The 15,750-nt window shown below is 40.0% G+C and overlaps 1 protein-coding gene across 1 annotated transcript; it reads left to right on the top strand.

Annotated features, from left to right (window-relative positions):
• The first annotated feature begins 265 nt into the window (after nt 1-265).
• opn3 (opsin 3) lies at nt 266-14,419 on the top strand. The gene is made up of 4 exons (XM_041249933.1): nt 266-1,009; nt 12,079-12,398; nt 12,670-12,921; nt 13,355-14,419. The coding sequence occupies exons 1-4, from the start codon at nt 697-699 to the stop codon at nt 13,616-13,618; spliced, it is 1,149 nt and encodes a 382-aa protein (XP_041105867.1). The 5' UTR covers nt 266-696; the 3' UTR covers nt 13,619-14,419.
• The last annotated feature ends 1,331 nt before the right edge of the window (nt 14,420-15,750 follow it).

Genomic DNA, 15,750 nt, shown 5'->3' on the forward strand with positions numbered 1-15,750 from the left:
ATATAACCATTACTTTATTATGTCAAAACGAATCCATCATGCAGCACATCCGTGTTTGAAACCTACTGGCAGGTATTACACTTACAGTATGACTAGTATGTGTACATACTTGCAGAATCTTTATTTTCTGTTTGTACCATTTAGATTTCTGACAGTATATACACCAAGATTAAACTTTCCAAAAATCTGATCGATTGGATACATTTAGTTGAGAGTACTGTTTGATAATCATCTTCCCATTATCACGGTGAATTTGCCTCTGTTATATCTTACTCCCCGGGATCCATAGTGAATTTAGAGCTGCAGTCCCTGCGGGTAGTTCCTGCGAATGGTTACCAACTATGAGTTCGGAATTTGGATAAATATTCAGTCCTCATGTATGTTCTTTCTACATATTAATAAAATTAGTAAAATAAAAAGGGCATCGCTATTTTTTTTAACTTCCCCCGGATAGATAGCCGACTGTCATCAGTATCAAAAGTGACGCGTGATGTATTTAACAAAGATGACAGACAGTAGTAAACAAGCCCCCTCATCCTAATTTCACCGAACAGCGAGTGGAACACAGCAGTTTCAATCAGATTAGAAAGAGCAGGAACCGAGGCACTGCACGGGTGCAACAGCTTCACTCGCCGTACAGAGCGCTTCAGTTGATGAAACAACTCACAAAATGCTAGACCGTGAATTAATCCAGCAATGAATTCGACAAATGGCACTGAGACCGAGACAGAGGAGTACTTATTCAGCGCGGGTACATATAAACTTCTCGCCTGTACCATTGGAACTATAGGTCTCCTCGGATTTTGCAACAATGTTCTAATATTGGTGCTGTACTGTACATTTAAGAGACTGCGAACCCCAACGAATCTGTTTTTGTTGAATAAAAGCGTCAGTGACCTGCTAGTTTCTGTGTTTGGAGTAAGTTTTACCTTTGTGTCCTGCGTGAAGAGAAAATGGGTTTGGGACTCGGCAACATGCGTTTGGGATGGGTTCAGCAACAGTTTATTTGGTAAGCAATTATAATCAGTTAATAGCACACTCGCGGTTTCATAGATTTGTTTAATGTTTGAATAAATGTTTGTAAAATACGCCAGTTACATTATAATTGCAATTCAATTTTAATAATTTAGTAGAGCATACAATTAGACATTGATAGTTAACTTCAAAGTATATTTATAACGTTTTTGAAATACAGCATTGCAGGTAACTGCAGACGCAGTGAATTTAAAAATGCAAACTGTGCTCCTTAAAATGACCGTAGCAATCAATGTGTAATGATAGTAACCGCCCGTTCTATTATTTAACCACGTTAAATCAGTTTACATCATAATTTACATTTATAATACACGATATATTAGATGCGTACACTGATGACCTACAAACCAGTTCTGAATGTCATGTTAATATATATATATATATATATATATATATATATATATATATATATATATATATATATATATATATATTATATATATATAATATAGTTTTGTATTATATTAATTTAGATAACACCATGTAATATGGTACATTAAATTTTGCTTTACAGTTAATGCAAATTCTACGTGAAACACATTCCCCGAATACTGTATTTTAATAATACTGTACCTGCATTTTGGATTGATAAATTGTAATCAATTACTACTAGTACTATACAATACTATACCTAGTATTCTTTAATTATTTATTTATTTATATTTTAAACATTTTTCTACACATTAAAAAATATGATTTCATGCATTCAATAACAATAAAAGATACGAGGCGTTTTTCTGTTATAATATATATATTTTTTTTATTAAAAGATTATTTAAAGTTTACTGAAGTGCACATTAATTTCCTTAGTTATCTTTTTTTAATGGGGGGTGGGGTTAAGTTGAACAGCCACCAACATTCTGCATGGCCAATGAAACCAAATAAATAACTGTCATATTTGCCAGTTTTACATGCTCTGGTCTACTGTTTCCTACTTGTTAGTAAAGTACATGTAGTAGAAACATACATCTTTTGTCAAATGATCGATAGGCAACACTGTGGAACTGCAAATGACACTGCAGTAAGTGCTTCTGTACCAAGGGGCACTAATAGCATGACCCTTATAGAAGTGTGCCATGGTATATTTGCACAGTAATTCTATGATTTCTTTTACTATAGTTTAACTTGGCTTACCATGTTTGTTTTTTTTTGTTTTGTTTTTTTTAATATGCTTTACATTTTAGTCTCTGGCCTTTACTGTGCTTTATCATACTTTTACAATGCTTTATTAAACTTTGCTATGTCTTTACTATGGTGAACTTTTAAAAGGCAAGGGCAGCTATTTTGTTGATGGTACCACTGTGGTAATCATATTTAAACCATATTTTGAATACACATTGGCAATGCATTGCTGTACCATATCAGAAATAGTGTATTTGGACCAACGTGCAATATTTGTTGCAAATCTATTTTGTTGCTATTGCTGGCTATGGTGCGGTGTAACTAATTCTGTTATTGATTTAGTTCTGGTATTGATTTCTTCATGGTATAAACACTGGTATTATAATGGTCCCACTGTTATATTTTTATACTTTCAGTACTGTGTTGATATCATGAACCGATCCAAATAACAAATGGCGGTTTAGTTTAGAATAATTTACTGTTTGGCACAGATAGTGTATGTTTGCAAACATTTACTACAAAATAAAACCAACCTAAAGTGAAATGCGCTAGGTAATTAATGAAGTACCTGACGCTCCTAGGAGAGCCTGCCTGCTGTGGGTAATTGCCGGCTGTGGAATCTAATCAGCAGGTAGGTGTGTTCCAGAGGGACGTCAGGTATAAAAAAGGTCTCGTTTATTCACCTCAGGGCTGCTGCAAAGCCAAGGACAGCGGGCTGAACATCGTCCATGCTACCCGGACAAAGAAACCTAAAGACCTTGCTGTAATCCTCTGATTGCTGAGAGTGACCCAGGATCAGAGCGTAAAGAAACCAAAATCGCATGATGGCTGTGGGAGTAGCCAGTTGGAGTTTGTTTTGTATTGAACAGAGATAATGAGTTCAGGGATTGTATAGAGTGTGAGGTGAATAAGTGCACCTTTTATTTTATAGTTTTTGTACAGTTTTATTTTGCCTTTTGTACGCCGGACCATATGTCCCATGTGAGCTACCATGGCTAGTAGCGTCACGTGGGGTTCCTGTATGTTCTGTCTGTGTTTATGTAAATAAACCCTGTGCGCCTGCGGTGCATGTCAACTTCAACCTCTGTCTCGATTTCCTGCCTGCCATTCAGCAGCGAATGCACGCACCCACACGGCAGCAGCCTGTCACAATCACCAACAGAATAAAAATGATATTATTTATTAAATAGTACCAAAGGAGTTTAAACACACTGTGAGAACAGACATTAGCAATATCTATTTACTGTAAAATAAAAAGACAGGCAGTCTTTCTATCTGAAATTATCCAACCTGTTTCTAATTCTTTGAACATGCTATGTTTTCAGTCTTGCCCCATGGCTTTCATCACCAAAAAAGAAAGGAAAATACAGAAAGCCATTTAATTGTCCACAAACTATTATCTGAACAACTGTCACAGAAGTATGCAGTGCAATATTGCATTTTTGTATTATTTCAGTCTACACAAAGTGGTCAGTTTAAGTTGATAGTCTTATGGAGAAAATAAAGAGAAACTCCAGTAGATAGCTCTACAGTTATGTGCCTCCGTAGCAACAGCCTTAAGATATTGATTCCACCAAGGCATTCTTGTTGACAGCATGTTTACTCTTCAGTCCTGTATGAAAGTCAACAGATCAAGATTATTTTTCCTGGATTCCTGTATTGTGGGTGGCTGTATCTTTACACTTTGACTCAGACATTTGGCCCCTTTGTCAATTTAACCCTGTTGAAACAGTTGCTGATTACGGTCAATGTACTTGTTAGGGCTCTATTTACAAAGCTTAAACTCAGGAGTTATTTAAAAACTATATATAGAGGCCAGGTGCTTTCACTGTATGGATCAATTTAATCGACCCTGCATACTTTTATTATACATGGCCTTAAGTAAGTGTGCATACGGTAGCAAAAAAAATAAATTAAATAATACAAGCTGTAAAATGGACTGGAAAAAAAGGGTACATCGGATCAGAAAGACCATGCTTAGGAAATCCCTGCAGTGAGAACGTAAATTGTCCACAGGTATTCTCTTAAGGAAGAAATCAGCCAACAGGTTTATTTCATTTCATTTTTCGTTACCTTACCTTATTACCTGCATTTCTGCTAATTGACCCTCTGCTGCGCCATTTTAATCAGACAAAGCACAGAGATTTCAAGCTGGTCTGGAAAGCTGCATTTCCAGAGATTCTGACGAAGTTGTTTGCAGTGCGCAGGTGTAGAGGTGATGAAGTGTTCAGTAATAACAAACACAAGACAGTTCACGGTGAAAAACAGCTTTTATTTTGCTGGGTTGCAAGCTCGCAACTCTTAAATAATAACTGGCTCTACACACCAATGTGTTTCGCTCAGTTAAACCACAGTGTTCAGCCCTGAAATGGGAGCCTGGGAATGCATGGGCGGTGCTCAGGCGTTCTGCAGGGTGTCAATAACCCTGTTGGAAAGTCCCAGACAGCTAAAATGCAGCCATTCAGTGGCCAGACCCAGAGCTGCAGGGTCAATGGGTCGGGATGCCATAAAGTCCCCCCTGCCTGACTGAGCAGGTCGTGGGGCTTGGGGCTTGGGAAGTCTCCATGAATGACCGCTCAGGAGCTGCATCAGGGTTGAAAAGTCTCCTGGGCCAATAAGAGGCTACTAGGAGCACCTTGACCAGATCTACCTGATTTTCACAAGACATAGCAGGAGCAGGCAAATGGTGGGAAAGCGTATAATAGAAGCCTTGGCCACTGGTGTGCCAAGACATCTATTGCCATCGGGTCCCTGTCTCCTATTATGGAGAACCAGAGGGGAAAGTTCCTGGGAGGCAAAGATATTTATCTCTTCTCTCCCGAACCTCTCCCAAATGAGGCTCACCACCTTGGGATGAAGCCTCCAGTCTGAGGCGCTGGGGACCCTCCGGGGACACGATGAAGACTGGGTGACCTGAGGCCGCCCTGTTGGTTAATGTAAGCCACCATTGTTGTGTTGTCTGTGTGTATAAACACATGTCTCCCTCTCGCCTTGCTTGATTGACTACAACAGCTGTTGCATCGTCAACATTTTAAACCTCCTTCAGCTCAGATTGACCTGTCTGGGGTTGAGGATCGTTCTGAGGCCACCATCTCTCTTGGGCACTTGGAAGTGCCTGGAGTAGAATCCCTCCTCCAACTGGAGGGGGTCTGTCATGCAAATAGCTTGTTTTTGCAGCAGAGCTTCTACCTCCTGAGACACCACAGCGGCATCCTGTGGGTCTGTGACTGATGTTGTAGTCATGCCCCGAAAAGGAGGGGGACCAAGCCGATTTGAACTGTAATAAGCACCCAGATGTCTATATTGCACTGACGCCAAATACTCCAGATGGCTTCCTGAAAATGGGCAAACTCACCGGGCTGCTGTTCGGCTTGTGGCTTGGCCTGCAGCTTCTGTTTCTCGTAAAGCAGCAGAACCTTTTAAAGCCTCTGCTGCGATCAGCTGTGGACCGGTTCTGAACATCACCTCTGGCATCGGAGGCAGCCAGCTGTGCCGATCTTTGAGGCTGCTGGCACCTAGGGTGCCAGTGGGCCACTGGTTTACACACTGGAGGTGATCACTTTGAAGCAGATGAACCAGCTCCTTCTTGGATTTTTGCACATGCTGAGAGTACTGCAGCATCTCATCCACCGCAATTACACAAATGTTGTAATCGGGGCATCTAAACAGCAGTGCCTTGTCCCCATCTGGCATGCAAGCCTGGGAAAGCCAAAGCTGCCTACGTGCATCTACTAGTGTAACTCATCCAACTGTTGTGATGAGGGCCTGTGGTTCTCAGAAAGGGACCTCAGCAAATGGCACTGGTAGGCTACCAGGATGCTATTGTAATTGCCCAGTCTTCACTGGTTGAATAGGCACGCTTAGAGACCCAGCACTGCTTGCTGGGGCAGGTGACATCCTTAGACAGGAGTGTTAAATTAGGCACCTGAACCAAAGCTGCAATAGAAGCCTCCACCGATGGAAAATGGGCCAGGCCCATATCTCTGCATCATATACCCATCGACCGGGAAACGGCAGGAGCTGTTGCTGGGTGATCCCAGGAAGACTTGATTTCAAAAAGCAAATCCAGGTGCACTGGTGGGGCCCCAGAAGATATGGTAGGCTCATCATCGAAGATGGACTGCCTTGTTTCACTTTCTGTTAGTCAGGGCACTTGCAAAATTGCAGTGGCCCTCTTGATCAGTAGCAAAATCTCCACTGACAGGGGGCGCTTACCTGCAGGGGATACACTCAGATGGGAACACCAGTTTCTGTTTGCTTACCTCCTCAGAGGTGGCGATGGACAGTGTGTCCTTGTGGCTGAGTGTCCCGCCCCTTTGTTTATTGTTATTTTGTATTATGATTTTTGTTTAATGCAACAGCAAAAGCAGTCCGATATTATTATTTGTTGTATTATTATTATGAATTGTTTGGCTGGACAAGCGAGACGCCATCTGCCAGGTTATTGTTTTTATTTTTAAATACCTTGTGAGGATGCATGACTAATCAGCTACTGATTATTTAACTAGCTGACAGTCACACATCCTTATTTAATCTTGTGCAGACTGTAGCCGAGGGGTAATAAGGTAATTAGTTAATAGGTATTTAACCCTTCGGCCAGAATATAAAAGCCTGCAGCTGTCTGTGCTCAGGGTTGTGTGTGTCAGAGGAGAGACGTAAGTCTGTGGAGTAATAGAACAATTGCTAAGCGTGCTTGTTTAAGCACGAAACTTGTTTGTTATTTGTGTGTCTATTTGTTTGGCCAACGCACCCTTTGTTTTGTGTGTGTTTTTGGTTAAACTGTTTATTTTTGTTAAATAAATAAACTGAGCGCCACGGCTCAGTTTTCACCCACCATTCGTCACTGTTTGGAGTCTATGTTTCTGGTCTGACGTCACCATTGTAAGCCACCCTTTCACAGTTGGTGTCCAGAAGTGGGGTTACAGCGCCTCCAAGCATCAGACCAGGAATACAGCGGGTGAACTTTTTTGTTTTTCGCAACAAGGAGTTTTTTTGGTTTTGGTGGTGCGTTGCTGTTGGCGAAGTCGGGCATGTAGCACCCGACTAACCCCCTCTATGGCAGAAGAGGGAGGAGCCCGAAAATCCAGCGTCATTGGAACAAGCCCTGTTTGCTCGTGGGCCAACATCCAGGGAGATCTAGGACTGGCTAACGGGCCCTAAAGGGTGGATGGTAAGGGACCTCCCAGAGGCGAGAGACCTGGGAACAGCAACACCATGCAGAGTCCCTCCCAGACATCGCAGCCATGGTGCTCAATTACCTGGCTGCAGATATAAGAGGGGTTCCACTATCTCTGGTGCCACCAGAGGGAGAAGACCCATCGCTGCCGTCTCCAGCGCCAGAGGGAGAGGAGCCATCTCTAGTGCAAGAGGGAGAAGCCCCGATATTTCCAGTGCTAGAGGGAGAGAAGCCATTGCTACCGTATCCAGCACCAAAGGGAGAGGAGCCACCACTGCTATCTCCAGCACCAAAGGGAGAGGAGCCATTGCTGCCGTCTCCAGCACCAAAGGGAGAGGAGCCATCACTGCTGTCTCCAGCACCAAAGAGAGAGGAGCCATTGCTACCGTCTCCAGCACCAAAGTGAGAGGAGCCATCACTGCCGTCTCCAGCATCAGAGGGAGAGGAGCCATTGCTACCATCTCCACCAGGAGAGGGAGAATGTCTGCCGGTTTCGCCTCCACAGCCTGAGGAGCATGAATGTCCACAGCCCAAGAGGGAGGATGCCGAGCGTCAACAGCCCAAGAAAGGGAAACCCCCAGGTCCACAGCCCAAGACGATAACAGAGGAGGAAAAGTACCTGCTGTTCCCACCACCACCAGCAGAGGGAGGACTATCTGTTGCTCCCACCACCACCAGCAAAAGGAGAATGCCTGCTGGTTTCACCACCACTCTCATGAGGAGACGAGCAGAAGCTGCCTCTGCCTTCATCCATACCTTGTGGAGAAGAGAACCAGGAGCTCCCGCCAAACAGCAGCAACTTCTTCCCCACGGAAGGAGAAGGAGAAGCAGAGAAGGATGCGAAAGACCACGAGGACAGCCTTTTGCCTGGGCTACTTTCCCCGGGTGTGTCATCCTCTCTCCCTTGGCACAGATTCGTGGGGTAAAGTCGCAGCCACCACACAATCGAAGGCTAACGCAGCCACCGCTGCTCAAGCATACGTTTGGAGAAAGGTGAACAAAATGTACAAGTCACTGGCAAAACTACTCAGTCAGTACCACACACGAGACTGAGGGAAGCCTGCTTGTTAGTAATGGTACTAACAGCCTTCGTAATGATGATGCTAAAGCTGTCACCAAAACGACAGCAAGATACCGTGGAAGATATTGCAAGTAATCACAACCGAAGCAAGTATCTTGGTCCTCTGCAGTGCTGCTGAGCCGAGCAGCTGCTCCTGCTGCACACATGCTATAGCATAGTCTCTGTAAAAAACAAGCAGAAAACACACAAAAGAAAAAACTTTCTCAACAAAATACAGTAATTTAACAATTACATAAATTTCACGGGTGGGAGCTAGGGCTGCGTGAAGAATATGAGTTAGTATTTAAAGGCTTAGCCTAGAGGGAATGATGAGGGCCTGCAGCATTTTTCAATTAATTCCATTAACTCAGTATGTGCTTATCTGATCAAAATGCATAAAAGTGGAACACGTGGAACACATTACCCAACACAGTATTTGATTGACTACAATTTGTATTCATTGTGAATCTAGCACTGGCATGTAATCAGAACAGGGAACCAGAAGCTTCAAGCTGTAGCTCTAAGCATTTTATTATTAAACGCCCTCCTAGAATAGGACCAAAAAAATAAATAAAATGGCCTAATATATTCTATATATTCTATTCACATTAAAAAGTCTCATATCTCCTTTTCAGACAGAAATAAACATATATAAAAGTAGCTAGCTAACTTACATTTCAAGGCATGTTTTAATTGTATTTATTAAGAAAAAACATGTGACATACTCTGTAATTATTTAATGAATAACATTTATACATGTATTAATGTTATTAACAAGTAGCCATTAAGGGATAATGTTAAGTAACCAAATTTGAAGTGATGTTCTTCTAACTTTTTTTATACAAAATTGATTGCTGTGCCATGTAACTTCACTGCACATTATGAATGAAAAAACAGAAGTCATGGCAACCATTGTGATTAACCCCTTGTACTCCATTTTTTTTTCTAATACTGAAAGCTGGTTTCTGCTTAAAGACTAGAGTCTAGACTGTAATCAGAAAAAGCCATAAAACATAATTTTATGTTGCATATTAAATTCATATTTAAAGCTTTTTTTGAATAAATGCATAAACGTTCCTGTCTAACTAATCTTGTTCTAAGAAAATAAAATACGGACGTGCAGTGCATGTATCCAGTTGTTTTTTTAGCACTTTTGGGATGCTGCTAGAGAAATGCAACTTTAAAATAACTTCTTACGCCTACACTTTAGGGTTGTAATCATTGTGAAGCATACTCAGCTTGAGTGTCTCTTTTTGAATGCATAGACAATTGGAAAAAATGTACACGGTCTATGCTGTGGATAGCACTTGTGAAGTGGCAGTGAGTCAGCTTCAGAGGTTTACTTTTAAAGCACATGATTGCAGTCTTATTATGATGACCGATTGGAAGGAAAGGAAAGTCAAGATAACAGTGTGTGGCATAGTTTCCAGCCCCCATTCCCAGATTTTCTTAAACTAGAAGTCCGATGTGTTAGTGAGTGTTCCCAGATTGAGGTGGGGTAGCAGATGGTGAAAATGCACTTGAATTATAAAACTTTTAAAAATTGCATAATCCCTTGCCAAAGGATCTTTAATGCTAATGCAGTAACACTACAATTAGCATTGCAGTGGCATTTTATTTTACTAATGGCGTCCCAACAGTATGAACCAATATACACTGTGTTTTATTGCTCAGTGTTGTGATCTGCTGATGGTTCTGCAGAGGTTAGTTATGGTCCACAGACAGGTATCATAATGGTGGCCCAATGGTATTTTTCAGATCCTGTTATTTTGGGATTCTGACAGGGATGGCTGTGTGGTGACGTCAGGCCAGAATGCAGGAACAACACAAAGGCAAGGTACTAGGAATAAAACTAGGGTCAGTATACCGTTTTTTGGTTTACCGTGGTTTAGGTACATTACAGTATTAATACCGTTCCTTTTATTTTACACTGCAATTATTGTATTTCCTTTATACAACGGTTAATGCATTTTTCAACTGCAAACACACCTCTTCTCAATCAAGCGATGGTACTTTCAGCCTTAGCAAAGTGTATGAGGAAGATATTTTTGTGAACTGATACTGTATTTTTATAATGGTTTTGAAGGAAACTGTCAATGACACATAATACACATTTCAATTGCTGCGTTCTGTTACCCAGAGCTTGCTGCACCAGCTGCTGTGGCTGCTCTCTTTCTGATGTCACACGCAGCTTTTAGAGAAACGCCTTCTCCAAACCTTGCAGCAGAGCACACATTTTCAACGTCCTATATTGACATTTGTCTGGATTATCAACAGTCAGTTTGATGTAATTGATTAACATTAACTTTATGGTAAAAATTATACATCACTTATTATGGATTTAGTGCATTATGTTTGTTTAAATAATTGATATATATTTAATATAGCATTGACAAGGCTGTTCACAGCTTCACTGTACAATGATAAAATGTCGTACGCCTCCCCTAATAAGGTGGAGCAGTAGTTTTAGTGGTTATTTGCATTACGATTAGCAGATGACTTGTGATCTTTGCATCGCCTCTTTGGTTCACAGCCGCAGCCAGCCTCCCGCAGGAACATTTCAAAGCTGCGCTGGGCTGTGCAGAATCTGCACAGATTTCTGTGGGTGTTGAGTGACGTCACAGCGCATCTCCGAGATTCTGTGCAGTAAATGTGCAGAACTGTGAAAATCTGCGCCATAAGAACACGACCAATGGCTCGATTAAAATTAGCACAGACTCTTGAGACTGCAGCAGGATAGCCTACTTATTATCAACATAGTTTTGTTTAAACAAGTTATAACAGTATTCCAATTTTCTTAGGTAAGTGAAGACATTTTTTTTTTTTTTACAAACTCCACATGTGTAATAATCACTGGAAGCTTACTTGTGCAATGTCGTGACGTGTAGCTATAAATCCAATAACATGTTTTAGTTTATTATATTATTATTATTATTATTATTATTATTATTATTATTATTATTATTATTATTATTATTTTGCTACATATTTTATTTATCTGGTTGAAAAAATAAACAACTCATCTCTGCTCTTAAATAATAATGGTACATGTTTGTGTTTTAAGCAATAAGACTGATCATTTCCCAATTCTATTTACCATTAGCACATCATTTTTAACAAATAATACATCTTAATACTGTTATATAACATTGAGAGTGTACAACTTCAGTTTTTTTTAATTTTAGTTATTTTTTTTATTTTGATTGTCTATAAAAAAGAAATGTACCAAGTTATATGGCATAGTAAAATACTAAATACTAAATGTTTAAATTGTTTCATGAAAGGAAGTGCGATTTGTTAGTTTTATTTTTTTGAATTACAGTAATTTAAGTGATTTACATTAGTCTTTCTTCATTTAAGCCTTTATTTGATAACTTGCATGATATGTACTGTATACAGTGATATTAAGGTTACCACTGTATTTTTTTTAACGGTTATCATACCGTTCAAATTTTATACCGTCCCATCTCCACCCGTTGGGATCTAAACAGAAGCCGCCAGGTTTGAAAAACAACCTCTAGGAAACAACTGCATGACTTTGCATACCAATTCAGCTATTTTCAAAGAAATGCCATAGAGTTATGGCACGGATTAACATTGAAATACCAATATGAACATAAATAAGAGTTTTGCTGCCTGCTGCTTAATAAATAACTCATTTTTTTATTTGTATTATTTCCCATAGGAATCGTGTCCATCATGACACTAACAGTCCTGGCATATGAGCGCTATATCAGAGTGGTTCATGCCAAGGTGATTGATTTCACATGGTCCTGGCGGGCCATCACTTACATCTGGCTCTATTCCCTGGCCTGGACAGGAGCCCCTCTCCTTGGCTGGAACAGATACACGCTGGAGAAACACCAGCTGGGCTGCTCTGTGGACTGGGCATCCAAGAACCCCAACGATGCTTCTTTTATACTCTTCTTCTTTCTGGGCTGTCTCTTTGTGCCTGTTGGCATGATGGCTTACTGCTATGGACACATTTTCTACACTGTCCGGATGGTAAGCAAGGATATTGCATTTTTTATAGAAATACTACAATAAATCATCCGTAATTATAAAATGTTATATTAGCGTTATATTAGGTTAAGGTCAGTTTACTATTTCTCTTTGATTCTTGTGTGCCTTTGGCAAGTACATGGACCAGGAATTCCAAAAGCATCAGTGTCTGACATTATTGCAAACAGAAATAGTAAATTAAGTATCAGCAGGGATGGATGTGGACCATGTGCATACATGGTGTTAAAACTTTGCTTTTCCCGTATCCTCATAGCTTCGATGCATACAACATCTCCAAACTGTTCAAATCATCAAAGTCCTCCAGTATGAGAAGAAAGTGGCCAAGATGTTTTTCCTGATGATCTCTGCCTTCCTCATTTGCTGGACACCTTACACAGTGGTGTCTCTATTAGTAACCTACGGTTACAAGGACATTGTCACACCCACTGTTTCTGTCGTCCCTTCATTTTTTGCCAGGTCAAGCACAGCCTACAACCCATTGATCTATTTCGTCATGAGTAGAAAGGTGAGTTTCTTTTGGGTGTCTGCTAAGGCTAAATGAAATGTCTTGAGTGCAGCAGTGAAAACACTTTTATGTTATGGTAATAGACCCACATTACCTTGAGGATTTGAAGGTTACCAGGTTTAAAAATACACAAATAAAAAAATAAATAAAAAAGCTTGTATATTACAGATGAGCATAGAGAATTACATAATTTCTACCAGGACTTCCCTCTCATACAGTCACATCTACATACTTTGAATAGCAGTAATAGTAATTTGGTTTGGACGTGGTTTCTGAGTTCAAACTATTTTTGGAACAAGGTTTTTCTCTTTTGATGCCAGACAAAACATTTAATTTAAGATAATGCGTTAAAAAAAGTTTTGTCTACACAAATTAGTTTCTTAATTGTTTAAACTTAACCTTTAGATTGTATTTTTCTTTTTCTTTTTTTCAGTTTCGATTGTGCCTTTTGCAACTTTTGTGTGCTCGTTTGGTGAGATTACAGAGGTCAATCAAGAACAAACCGCTAGCCAATGCAGAGAGGCCAATCCGACCTATTGTCATGTCCCAGAAAGATGGGGACAGGCCAAAGAAGAAAGTAACTTTTAATACCTCCTCCATAGTGTTTATTATCACAAGTGATGACACCGAGCATCTTGATGTGTCCTCCAAAAGCAGCACAGCCAGGGTAAATGTGATCCAAGTCCGGCCTTTATAATACCTTGCCTTCATCTGATGACAGCTATGAAACTAGTCCTGACCATGTTGTTTAGCAAACTGGTATCAATAGGGAATCTGTCAGAGCGAGAGTTGGGGACTGTGTCCTTCAGAATCAAAATTGTTTTGATGAAGCTACTGAAATGCAATGGATGCTGTAGGCTTGTATCAAATCTCAGATGACCTGTTATACAGTACCTGCTTCAAGGACACTGTGGACTCCTCAGTTTTTGTGACAGTATGTTTTGATGTTGTTGTTGAATTTGGTGGCAGTACTGTTTCTTGTCTTGATTTCATGAACTAATCAGCCATATGGAGAATAGCTTTGCTCTTTTCCATTATACAAATAACTATTGATAAAGAACCCTAGCCTTCTGGCAACCTACAAATCAGCTTGCAGCTCTAAGTCCTGGTTTTCACAAACTCTATCCTGTACTGTAGACAAGACAAGCATTTATCTTCCATACAGAAAATATTTTTTTTGCAGTATTTTTCAAATGAAAGACATTTGTTATGCATGACAGTCCCTGCAATGACAAACCAGGAATCTACAGTATGGACAGCATGCATTGAAAGAGGTATCAGACATGATTATTCATACAAATTAAAATGTATTCAAAATCTCTAAATCAATATACTTGCTCTAGTGCCACTTCCCCTAAAGATGCAGTATGTGTGAACTAAAAGAATCAACATGTGGTACCGCCTTTTTTTCATCAATATCAGAGCGTTGATGATAATTGCATATCCTATTTTGAAAATGTGGCTCTTCTATAGTGAAATTAAAGATATTTTAAGATAAGCGTGCCTCCTTTTTTTTATGAATGTACAGGTGTTCCTTTTGACGTATTGTGGGGTACCCACAAAACAAAACAGAGCATGCACATACGATGGGTCATCACAAATTCAACAGGTTATTATAACAAATGCTATCTGAAAGGTTTATAAAAGGCTAATCATCAATAATAAACAGTCGAAGATGATACGTAAGTATTCATGGCAGGCACTGTGTAATCTCTGTGTTACTTATTCTTAAATGGGAAACAAAGGGACATTCAAATACAGATATATCAAGATATATTACAGTGTAGACGGTATTGACTTTAGGTCTGCTACAGGTATCAGTATTAGAGTATTGTAGATAATGTTGGATGCAGTCGCAACACAGCACATATAGCTTATTTTTTAAGACAGGTTGTCTGTGTGTTCTGTTTGTTTGCCTGCCCTACCTGTGGCGGCTGCTACTCTGCTGCCTGGTACCTGGCTTGCTTGGTTGCCCGCTTGCCTGTCTGGGATTGCACTGCTGTGTCTTGGTGCTTGCTTTTACAAAACTGTGCCGAGCTGTATTTTCCTGACTGCCCTTCTGCCACACCTTTTTGAAATGGACTTGAAAATCTTTCTATGTTTTTTTTTAATTAAATCTTTGTTTACAGATGCAGGGAATACCTACACAGTCTCCTTTCTCTGCTGAGGGGGGCTGCGCGGGAGATTCCCTCCAATGTTTTTAAACTTCATGCCACTTTAAACCCATCGTGCCAATAGATATGTGCTTTCTGCCCCAGTAACATTAATATACAGATAGTAAAGCATAAATGCAAACATACTGTTTATTTTGACACAACAGGGGTTATTTACTCAAATTTAGTTTATATTCCTTGTTTAAATTCTGTCTCAGTTATACCCGCTTCCAAATCTCTGTATAATATAACTGTTGCTTGTTTGAATGTATGCACCCTCTGAAATAAGGCTGTCTATGTACCTGACATAATCACTGATAAATATATTGATATTCATGTGCTTACAGAGACCTGGCTCACTGAAAACGAGTTATCCCCATTGGTAGAAGCGTCTCCTCCTGGTTACGGTTTTTTCATAAGCATTTGCTCCAAAATTTTTCTCAATTGAACCAGCTAGATACTTTTAATTCTTTTGAGTATATCACAATGTTTCATTCTGCACACTACTCCTTAAATATTGTTACAGTGTATTAACCTCCTAAACAAAATCTTGACTTTCTAAATGAGTTCTCTGCTTTACTTTCTTTTTTATGTCTCTCAACTGAATGTGTACTCATCATGGGTGACTTTAATTCATCTTCCCTATCAATGTCTTCCATGGTAGCTGAATCTAATT

This window comes from Polyodon spathula, chromosome 5 (genome assembly GCF_017654505.1).
Source record: "Polyodon spathula isolate WHYD16114869_AA chromosome 5, ASM1765450v1, whole genome shotgun sequence".
Taxonomy (NCBI): domain Eukaryota; kingdom Metazoa; phylum Chordata; class Actinopteri; order Acipenseriformes; family Polyodontidae; genus Polyodon; species Polyodon spathula.

Coding starts and splice junctions, on each gene's coding strand:
- opn3 (XM_041249933.1), top strand. CDS start 697: ATGAATTCGACAAATGGCACTGAGACCGAGACAGAGGAGTACTTATTC. Junction 12,399..12,669: donor TTTTCTACACTGTCCGGATG/GTAAGCAAGGAT, acceptor GTATCCTCATAG/CTTCGATGCATACAACATCT. Junction 12,922..13,354: donor ATTTCGTCATGAGTAGAAAG/GTGAGTTTCTTT, acceptor TCTTTTTTTCAG/TTTCGATTGTGCCTTTTGCA.